This window comes from Hippopotamus amphibius, chromosome 5 (genome assembly GCF_030028045.1).
Source record: "Hippopotamus amphibius kiboko isolate mHipAmp2 chromosome 5, mHipAmp2.hap2, whole genome shotgun sequence".
NCBI lineage: Eukaryota > Metazoa > Chordata > Mammalia > Artiodactyla > Hippopotamidae > Hippopotamus > Hippopotamus amphibius.
The window spans coordinates 16,744,520-16,756,624 of NC_080190.1; the positions used below are offsets into that span (position 1 = coordinate 16,744,520).

The 12,105-nt window shown below is 34.5% G+C and overlaps 1 protein-coding gene across 2 annotated transcripts in view; it reads right to left on the bottom strand.

The window, feature by feature from the left end:
* The window catches only part of ATRNL1 (attractin like 1), a 734,504-nt gene that overhangs the window by 682,047 nt on the left and 40,352 nt on the right, over positions 1 to 12,105 (bottom strand). For both annotated transcript variants that reach the window (XM_057736176.1, XM_057736177.1), the window contains exons 4-5: positions 11,606 to 11,734; positions 10,112 to 10,320 (exon numbers count right to left, since the gene is read on the bottom strand). In XM_057736176.1, coding sequence (XP_057592159.1) covers positions 10,112 to 10,320; positions 11,606 to 11,734 — 338 coding nt within the window. The remainder of the gene's footprint in view (positions 1 to 10,111; positions 10,321 to 11,605; positions 11,735 to 12,105) is intronic.

The window sequence follows — 12,105 nt, forward strand, 5'->3', positions numbered from 1 at the left end:
TTCCAGACTCAAAATTAAACTACCTACATGACATTTCCACTTGGATGTCTCATAATCATCTCAAACTTAACATGTCCAAAACTAAAATCTTGATGTGTCCCTCCCAAATCTGCCCCTTCACCAGTGTTCACCGACTCAGTAAATGGCACGTCCACTTACCCAGCTGCTCAGGGCAAAGATCTTGGAGCTATTCTTGAGTTCTCTTTTTCTCTTACAACCATATCCAGCAAATCCTGGACTGACATTCATTAGGTGTGCAGGAATACAGCCTTTCCAACTGTTAAAATATGGGAATGCTTCACTGACTGTAAGGTAGACGCTGCCGCAGGTACCAGGCTTCCCCTTCCTGGTTCCTCTGGTCCCTATCTGAGATAATCCACTCTCCACAAAAGACAATTAAAGGGGTAATGCCTGGCCCAGCATGGTTCATCCGGGATCCTGTCCTGGTCCTAAAGCCAGCATCATTTTGATTGGTTGGTGTCTGAGTGTCTGTACCTTACCAATTACAAACATTTTTAAATTCGATCACCTCTACCAGACTCTAAACACTGCTGCTTTCCTTTCCAACTAGCATTCTAGTACAAGCCACCATCCAATCTCACCTGGATTACGGCAACAGCCTCCAGAATGGTCTTCTTATTTCCACTCTTGCTCCCTTCCCAACACATTCAACTCTCCACCATGCAACCAGAATGATTAGAAATATAAATCCTTAACATGGCCTACATACAACTCCTACATGACTGGTCTCAGTATTCACTGAATGAATGAATGAATGAATGAATGAAAATAACCTTAGAGCCATAAAAGATTAAGAGCAAGGGTAATGAAGTTAAACCTCACTTTCCCACTTATTAGCTATGAAACCTTGGACAAATTACTTAACTTCTCTAAACTTCAGTTTAATCATGGAGATTATACCTAGAAGAACGTAGGGTTCTGTAAAAATAAATGACTGAATGAGATTGTACTTAATATTGAATACTATAATGAAACTTCATAATAGTATCCTTATTACTATTATGAAGTCCGTCCTCTCATTTTAATACACAAGGAAACTAAGTATAATTAAGTTTACAGGCAAAATATGTTAATGAAGCCTAGCATTATTAAGTATTGTAAATATACATGCCAAAAGAAAACAGTAAAATTACAACTAAAAAATTTCTATAATCACAGGTAAATCCTATTGAGAAATAACTGCAAAGGACAAAACCTAGAATAGAGTACTACAAAGTTTTGGAAGTTTTTCCAAAGCAATTCCAGAACTACTGAATTACATTCTTTCTTCCTTCCCAAAATATTCCATTTTGTACTGGAAAAGTTCTTCTAAGGAAATCTCTCTCTATTTTTATAATGGAAATCAGTACAAAATTTTTACTTGCTTTATACAAATTAATTTTTTAAAACAACTTTTCTTCCATAAAGAAGGATAAAAATTTAAAGTCTTCTGGTGAGTTTAACAGCAATTCCCTGAAGGTCCCCTAAATGTATGAATAGATTTATATACTAACTGCTGATATTACTAGAAAAGCTGTAAGTGCTATATACAAAGATGCAGAATGGAAAACACAGCAGAAAAATTTTATCTCTCCCAACAAAGAAGAAGATGAGTTTGTTCCTTTCACTGACTGAAATTTTAACAACATGCTTTGATTTCTCAGAAAAAAAGAATTAGACTAAATGGAGTTCCTTTACATCATAAAGCAGGAAAAGAAACCAAAAAGTGATCCAGTCAAACAAGGGATTTTTAGGGGGAAAAAACCTTGCTCCAGACTTTTAGACTTCTTTTTGATACAGTTTTGGCTCACACCTTTAATTCACATTTAATCTATGCCATCATGAAAAAAAATTTATTTTACTATTAAGGTGGAACATACTTAAGGGGAAATTTTTCATTTATTTTCTTTTTGTAGTTTCTCAATTGGAAATATTAAATATTGCTAACTTTGAACTATATCAATAAAATTTGTTAAGCTGTATTTCTATAAATAACTCTATACTGAACTTTTGGTATTTTAAATAAATCTTGGCACAGAAAAAAATATATGCCCTCTAATAGTATCTCTAGTGTAGCGTATCAGTTAGATTTCTTTGGTTGTAAGCCACAGAACTACTTTTGGCTAGGTTAAGGAAAAATGGGCATTTGCTGAAAAAATGTGGGGAAATTCAAAGAATTTTAAAAAGACGCTGAAAAACCAAGCTTTAAATAGACAAGTATCTGGATTTATCATCCCATCAAGACTACTCTCAATGAGTAAAAGGCAATTTCCTTTCAAAAAGAAACTGGATTGCTAATAGGAAAGGGAAAGTATGCTGAGAAGGGAGATTTGAAAAGGGGCACACGTAGCTTACTGTAATCATTCCAGAAACAGTTCTATGATCTAATATGTGTGCTGAATCTGAAGTTCTCCACAATAAAAGGCAAAGCGAGATAACATCACTGAAAGAGTCCTATCTTCTAACATCATCAGAAAAATTTGATTTTGTTTCAGTATCCAAAGTATTCTAAACATTTTCTAGGCCCATTAAGACCAAGGACAGTTATCAATTTTAGTGTATTTCAAATGTCCACAGCTGTCTAACAATATCTTAATTTTATAGAACAATTAACTGTACGAGTGGTAATCACTACACTAGATCTGTTCAAAGAATACTTGGTTCTCACAGTTTAGGTCAATGATGCTATTACAGTATGGGAAGGAACTGCCCTTCTGTTAGCAAAGATCAGTGCTTTCCAATTATTATTTTTGAGTTGTGAATGGCTTAAAACAAAGCCTTACAAACTGGTTCTGATTAGTTGAAAGTGACAAATACAGAGATAACTGGGATTGACAGCAGGATTTGTTCATCCTACCTCTCTAAGACAGAGGCAATAAAATAAGTGGCTGTAAATATTTCAACATTAGGTAAGCTTCCATAAGGAAGGAACCTATGTCAAGCACAGAATCATCTGTGAATTTTCTTGTAACCCACAGCTCAGTCCTTTGTTCTATTCTCTCTCTACACTCCCTTCCCTCATGATCTTGTTTGATCTCATGGCTTTAAGTATCATCAACTATTTTCAATTTCATATTTTTAAGCCATTCAACCCCAAACAATACAGACCTCTCTCCACTAAACTCCAACTGCCTTTCAACATCTCCTCTTAGATGTCTAAAAGACATCTCAAACTAACATACCAAATTCAAACTGATCTTCCTCCTAAAATCTTCCTCATATCAATTAATGACAACTCTATCTTCCGCTAAGGTCAAAAAATCTTAAGGTTACCCTTGACTCTTTTCTTTCTCTCATCCCTCATATCCAATGCATTAACAAATCCTATTAACCCTGCTTTAAAATTACATTCAGTATTAAGCAGTCCTTCTTCGCTGCCTGCTCACACTATAACTATAATCTCACCTAGATTATAATTACAGTAGTAGCCTCTTAACTGGTACTCTGCTCCCATAGTCTATTCTCAACATAGAAGTCAATGGGAACCTTTTAAAACTAAGTCACATTCTATCAATCTTCTGCTCAAAATTCTACAATTGCTCTCCATCTCACTCAGGGTAAAAGTCAAAATCCTTACAGTGGCCTACACTGCTAAGGCTTAGCTCATCTAGCTCCATTCTCCACATACCTCCATCACTCCAGCAACCCCTTACCTCCATATCCCCAATCATCTCCTTGTTCTGTAACTTCTCTGAGCTCGTATCTGATAATCTCCCCCTCAGTAATTCAGTTCCAGGCACACTGGCCTTTTGCTGGTCCTCATACACACCAGGCATGTTCCTGCCTTAGGGCCTCTGCAAACGACTATTCCCTCTACCTGGAACGTCCTTCTCCTGAATATCTATACAGCTAACTCCCTCACTTGCTTCAAGTCTTTGCTCAAATGTTACCTTCTCAATAAGGCCTAATCTGAGCGTTTTATTTTAAACTGTAACTCCCATCTCTATCCCTCCTTCTCAGCTCCACCTTCTTTTTCCACTGCACTTAATTCCTTTCTAAAATATTACACTTATATATGTTATGTTGATTATCTATGGTCTGTCTTTCTTAGCTTGAATGGAAGGTCCACAAGGATCTTTGCCTTCTTTGTTCCATGATGTATTCAAAGGTCCTAGAACAGTACCTAGCACATAGAAGAAGTTCAAAATTTTTTGTTACATAAAATGAACAAAAATAAATGAATGAATTAGTAAATAAAGCTTTTTTATTTTTAAACAGTCAATTTTTCAAGTAGCTTAGGAATAAAAACTTTTATTGGCTCTTGCAAAAAGTTGGATTTGCTGTTTTTGCTAGGTGGGGAAAATGAACAAAAAAAGAAGAATTTAATCTAGTACATTACCTGCTGCTTGTCTCTCCACAAAGTTAAATAAAGAGATCATGTTCATTATTATTAAATTTCTAAAGGAAAATGTAAGCTATGCTGTGAATTTCTTTAAAGCAATCTAGTCTCATGTGTACTTATACACACTATCCTAAAGTAACTATGTCCTAATATGTTACATGACTAACCCAGAAAAAAATAACTTACGATAAAATATTCACGGATCTGGGCTAAAAGATTTTATATTTTTCTAAAACAAACAAAATCATCAAGTTTTTACAACCTGAATAATGCCATGGAGTCTAACTGTGTGCTCTGGTAGTCAACACTGCCACCCAATGGCAAATGCTAAAATCTAAAACCAAAGGACTGAAAGAAAATAACTGACCAGACACTCAAATTCAAATGTTTCCCTCAATATTTAAAATTATGTTTTACATATCAAGTAAATTGCATAATTTACTGGAGTACTAGTCTTCTAAAACATTTATACTTGAATGCCCACATATCACTAAACCAGCAAACTAATACATTTTTAATTCATTCATTCAACAAAAAAAAGAAAAACATTTCAACGCCTACTACACAACAGGTACTACAGAAGGTGCCGGTGACATAAAGGGGACCAACCATAATCATTCTCAACTTCATGGAGTTTATACTCCAGTAGGAAAGGTAATCAAAGAATCACACAAACATAAATGTGATAAATGCTATAAATTTAAAAGAGGATCCTATGAAAGCATATAAGGGGAGGATCTGACCCAGTCTTAGAATGTTAAGGGGGTGAGGGTGTTCTAGGAGGGAGTGTAAAAATAAGAAAGGACTTGAAATATTTAGGGACAAAGAACATGCAAGGAACAAAAATAAATCCAAAGTGTAACTTTAAATAAAGAATCAGAAACACTACAAAAAGCTATCCAATTACCTGATTTAATAGTAAGGTATTGTCTTTTAATCAATTATCTAAAGGCTGAAAACAACCAACTTCAACCCTTATATGAGAAGTGTGTCTGAAGTGGACTGAAAAGGAGCCCTGACTACCCACAAAGGACACCCTGAAGACACGGGGAAGGACTGAACAACAGGCCTGAACAGGATATTCGGGAACAGGAAAGCACTGGGGACAACTTTTAAATGGCTAAGTAATGGTCTTGTATATAAAACCTGGTAACCTGGTTTTCAACTCTATAGAATAGGTGGAAAATGTTTTGTTGTAATAGATTAAGAAAAGAATTGAACCCTGAAGCCTGCTGGTTTATCTTTTCAACCTGTCTACTCCTACCATCTGTTCCACATTGCAAAGTTTTTCTGAGTAGGCATGAAAGAAATATTCAGCTCATTCCTTGTCAACTATGGCAACAATCTATACTTTAAAATATTTTATTTAGATTTTTAGATTTACTTAGAAGATTCCAGCCATTTGAACTCCCTTCCTAGATGGGGAAAATCTCTCACTGTGTGAATTTTGTGCAGAAACAGAATCCATTCCCATTACACAATTCAGAAAAGGTAAATTCTCTCTTTCTATATCTCAAGGCAGCCAAGGTATGGATAAGACCTAAGCTTAGCCAAGCAGATGTTACTGAGCAGGGCTTCAAATCTTCATAAGTGATATAAAGAAGTGGGAGAACTGAGAATTCTTTCTACCCAAGCCTGCAGCATACAGTCCCCACAGTAAAGACAACAGTGGTGGCACCCCAGGGTCCAGTGGCAGTGACAAGAATATCCTAATTAAACTTTCCTGTGGCTTCATCTTTGCTGAGAACCAACCCACCTCGCCTTTTGTTACACCTACCTCTTTCCAACCAGTTTTTCCAGCCTTCCCATCTCCCTTGCGAGCTACCCAATATCTTTTTATATTAGTCAGATTATAGGTTAAGAGAACCAAAAATAATTTGCTTAAATAAACTAAAAGTTAATTCCTCTCTCATAAAACAGTCTAGAGGCAAATGGGCAAGTGCTACTGGTTACTACAGTTACTGCCCTCTACCGGCCATTGGAAAAGATCTCGATGTAAAATTCCCATGCAGCACCTCCACTCACATCCTACTTACCTAAACTTATTACAGTAACCATACTAGATGCAAGGAAGGCTGAAAAATGTGGTATGTAGCTGAAGACCATGTACTGAGCTAAAAATTCAGTCAATTCTATCACTAAAAAGAAGGCAAGAATGAATGCTGGGAGATAGTGGTCCCCGACATACTTTCCAATAACTGCCTTTTCTGCTCAGGTAAGCCAGAATTGCTTCTGCTGCTTACAGTCAAATCGAAGACTTCCAGTGGTTCCGATTTTTTGAAGTTATGTAAGAGAGAAACCTGGAGCCACTCTGATTACGGAGTTGGTGGGGTGGCGGAAACACCTCACATCTGAGAGTCTGCTTTGAAAATTTATGTTCTACTGTATTATTTACAGATAAACATAAATCCAATTTGTTATATCTTGATTTTCATGCTTTTTAAAAATTCCTCAGGACTTCCCTGACGATGCAGTATTTGAGAATTCACACTTCCACTGGAGGGGGCATGGGTTCAGTCTCTGGTCAGGGAACTAGGATCCTGCATGCCACGCGGTGTGGCAAAAACAAAAACAAAAAAATTCCTCATCTATCCCAATGTTCGGAAGCCATCTTAAAAGAAAAAAAATGCTTTTCAAAGTTGCCTTTTACCCTCCTGTGACTTATTAAGACAAACAAATTTTATTAAGTGAAAGATGTCACAGAAGCAGATGAATCCACACAGGTCTCTATCCTTTAAGTAATCTATTCGATATGTATATATCATTATCTCTGAAAGCTATACATTATAACAAAATTAAACATTATACAATAAACTTGTGTGCTTTTCAAAATGCTGCACTAGCATTTTCTATATTCTTTACTATTTCAGTTTTTGGTTGTTACAAGTGGTTTCCACAGAAAAAGGGGAACAGTTGACTTTAATGGTACATCTATTCTTAAAATATACTCCTATGCATTTTGAAAAAATGCTTAAAACAGTAAAAAGGTAAAAGCAGATGGTTAAGGAAGAAAGATGAGAAAGTTAGGGGGGAAAAGGTATAGTAATGGCTGAGCAGAACTCTTAGGAGATGCTACACAGAAAAACTAAATTTGGAAAACAAGGAGATGTGAAGCCCAGGTGGGACAAGCACTAGAGAAATGTGAGGAAGGGGATTCAAGACTTAACAAAAAGCTAGGCTTTTCCTCTGTGTTCTCAATAAAAATCTCTGTTTCTAGAAAGCAACATTTATTTTCTTTTCATACACTAGTACAAAACCAAACAGAATAAGTAAAGTTAACCAACATAAATGGATAAAATATAATGAAGGTAGCAGCAATCTGTTATTCCTAACCCAAAGAATCCAGTTTCAAATAACACATTACAAAACACTGCCAGACTCTGATTCTCATAAAGATTGCTTCCTCCACTCTCATTTTCAAATATCTCTAGTTCTTTGTTCATTCTTCAGGTGCCCTAGAAACAGATCTTCCTCTCCATTTTCCCTCAATGATTTCTCCCATTCTACATATCTAAAATTAAAAACATCATTTTCTCCCTAGTGATATAGTCAACAATCCCACCTACTTTAAACTATGCTTCCTTAAATACAGAATGAGGGATCAGGTTTGGGGCTCAAAGAAACCAGTCTGCACATCATCTGTCTCGAAAGAAGCACAATATCCATTTCACCTAACACTACCCATAAATCATTCATATCAATTCAGAGATGAATTATGTAATTACTAAGAATTGATAATGGTATAGAAATGATTCTGATTTCTATACAATATTTTATAATTCATAAAGCACTTTCACATTATCCTCATTTTTAAAAAATATATGTGTACATGTATATATGTGTATGTGTTTATATATAAACTTATTCATATTATCAGTTTGCTTTAAAAGTAAATAAACCCAGCATTTGCTTCCCCGTTTTCATTTGCTTATAGACATTTAAGAGTCGGGAATTTTTATGATTTCAGGTACTCCTGACAAGAATTATAAAATGTGAAACTCTGATAAACAAAAGCCAGAAAAACAAAAGATAATATTTTCAACCAGATATTTATTACAGAAACCCCAGGAAATAAAGCATTTTAAAGAAGGACTAATAAAATGAAGTAAAGAACAAAAAAGGGACAGAGATGTTCATAGACAATATTATACAAATATATTCTTCTCTTGCTTTCAAGACTATTGAAATGAGATGGGGACTAACAGCAGATGAAGACCAGTTAGAAAAACACCATGCATATAAGCTACACTTCTATTTCTCAGGCCTTAACTTAAATATACTCTTAATGTACTAATCTCTCCATAGAAAAGGACATTATTTTAGTTTTAAGACTGAAATGGAAAAAAAGTCATACCTCAAGCACTTTTTAAAGGGAAAAGTTCACGAATTATTAAAGTAGCCACTCAACAAAATATATGCCTCTATAATTAAAAACACTGAGAAATTTGTATCTGTCATAATCATAATAGGAAATTAAATTCAATTCAATAAGAAATCACTAGTATTTCATACAGTTGGAGTAACTAATTTTTTAATGAAATAACCTGGGTTTAAGATGGGCATAATTGATGGAAAACCTAAAATAATTCTTCTAAACAACTACTCAGCACACTCAGTAATATTTTTTTTAATTTGTCTCAAGAATGTTGAATATGAAACCATTCTCTCTGGTTTTTACTTAGGTCTGATAGGAACTATTGCTATTACTGCTACACTGTATTATAATAACACATGATCATGTAATTTTGGATTATGTATTTCTTGAGTCAAAGCTCCCCATCGACAGAATTAATACGTTGGCACAAAGTTCTCAATATGTAAATATCATCTGCACAAAGCAAGCTCTGGGTGGGTAAGTACATAGATAACTAGGACCTATCTCTTCATTTAATTCCACAACGACAAGATTTATGATTTTATACCCAAATAAGTAAGCTAAAACTCTTCAGTGTAGTCTAAAATCAATCTCTAATAATAGATACTTATAAAAATTGTTTAGAAATTCTTCCCCAATTCCTCTCATTGCTTTTGCAATAAGCAGCTGAAAACCTTCTAAATATTTTTTTTAAATATTCTATGTTCTTTTTTTTTTTTTTTTTGCACCAATGGAAAATTTTATTTGCACCAACCTGAGGATTATAAACTGGGAGACAGTTTTTCAGAGAGCTCTGAGGACTGTTCTGAAGAGGTGGGGGACAGTATATATGTGATTTCAATGAAGGGGTACATGCAACACAACACGCAGCTTGGTAGGTCACTGCTCTTCAGGAGGAACAGATGCCTTAATGGTTTTAGTGCTTTTCTAAGTAAAATATTCTATGCTCTTTTAAAAATAGCCACAAGAGGTCAGTCTTTCCTAAGAAATAAGTTTAATATAGTTCAGTACCTTCCAAGATAAGCACGTTTTTTGCAATATACTATTTATGTTACCTATTATAAATCAAATTTGAATGTACCATGTGTTAATTTCAACCTAGTCACCAAATCTTTGGGAACTCAACAAAAAAGTAAAGAAGGTCATGATAATCACACATCCACAATTTAAAGTTTCATGTATAACTTCACTTGATTCTCAGAACAGCATGTAGGCAAAAACTTTACTGATTATATTTGTGAAGAAGCAAACTATTAAGAAATTGACTGTTACTGAAATTCTAAACATAAAACAAATCCATGAGATTGGGGTGTGCAACCGATAGCAAAACAAATGAGTGCAGAATTTGTATTAATATATTAGTTATGTGAATCGATGTTTGAAAAGCCACTTACCTTGCCAACTGTCATTGCAGACACACAACTTTTCTCCCGTTAGGTCACAGTAACCGTGATCTGGACTGCCGCAATTGGCTTTACAGTAAGGAATATCACAAGCTTCACCCTTCCAGTATTTATCACATTCACAATACACCTGACTTGGAACAGAGACACTGGTTGTACACTTCCCGTGACCAGAGCAGTTGTTAGGACAAGAATTGATTCTGTAAAATATAATTCATTTATATTCAAATTCAAGATAACTGAAAAAGAATTCTTACTGATATTTTGTTAACTTTATAATTTTTATGTTGTGTCTACATGCTTCATTTAATGAAATTTTGTAGTGTGACTTCCATTCTTTACTCTGTACCTATCTACCCCTAAAGTGATTCAGTTCTACATATTTGCAATTGGCCTCAGTTCATTCAATGTGTTTACTTTGCTACCAAGACTACATACTCAACAACTGCAGGATCTATACATTCCAAGCACAATGTTTTGTAAAGACTTAGGTACTCAAGGGCTTTGAATACATATTTTACAGAAAAACATTAAGTTCATGGATACCTGAAACAACAATGAGAAGCCAAGATTTAAACTGGTTATATAATAATTATAAGGCTCTCCAGCTGATTATATTCTACTATATATTTATTCTCCCTTGTGTACATGCTTGATATAAATAAATTTTATAATAAATTGATGATTCAAGGATATTTAGAATATTTTATTCCTCGTGAAAAATTCTCTGGTTATCATTTTCTATATTCCTGAAGAAAAAAAAAATCACATTCCTCTGTGGCCATTCCTAATGAAAGCAACCAAAAGCATCTCTGGCTAATTAATTTCACCCTTGAATTTCCACATATAATTTATAGAGAGTCTATACAACAGACACTCGATAAATATTATTTTTCTAATCTTAGAGAAGACAGTGGTATATAGCCACTTACCTTATCTCCTAAGCCTCAATTTCCTCATGTGTAAAATGGGAAAAATACCCATTTGACAGAATTGATGTGAAGAGAATTAAAGAATATAATGTATATAAAGCACCCAGTATGGTCTCTGGAATACAGAAGGACTATGAAAACCTAGCTTTCATTCACTCTCCAAATTAGGTATAAAATACCTTGGAGCACAGAAGGGCAGATGAGGGCTCTCTGCAATCCTGTACATCTGTTATTACCAGTAAAGTTATACTAACTTTGTACAATATTTGTTTACTTAATCATTTTCCAAAAAATTTAAATTTTGTAATTAATTTTTAACCAAACATAACTGTTACCATAGTATTCTGAGACTTAGACACTATCCTATACAAGCTTGGCTAGTATTTGGGGGTATATTACTAAAATTTCATGTCTCTTAGGAAGAGATGTTATATATTTTGGAATTTAACACAGTAGCCTGCTCCTGGTATATAAGACATTTATAAAAACAATAAACTTTTATGTCAAATTGTAAGAATTATTACAATATGAATTTAAAAATACAAATACTTACGAGTAAAAAATGTTGAAACCAGTTAGATTATATGCAGCATCACTAAAAAAATGTAACAGTGCATAGCCAGACGTTGTAACAACTTCAGGCACAGTTTCATTTCCCCTTATTTCAGGGACTATCAAACCACTATAAGAGAGCAAAATTGAACATTGTGTATATTAACGTACATATGACTATTAATCACAAAATTTACTCAAAATATTCTTGACAGAATCACTAAATATCTATATTAGATGGGCAACTAGAAGAATAAATCTAAAATGAGCTCCTAGCCATATCTCACCAATTAGCTCTGCTACTGCTGCCAACAGACTAACATCTACTCTCATGCCACCATACTCCTTTTTCTCTTCTCACCATTTGGACTGCAGTGTCCCATTTCTCCCTTTTGTCCTCCCTTTTGTCATAATACTATAGGGTGATCTTTAACTTAAGTCATATGTAAACCTTCATTTAAAGCCACCTTGGAGAAGAATTAATATGGCTAAAATGCCCAT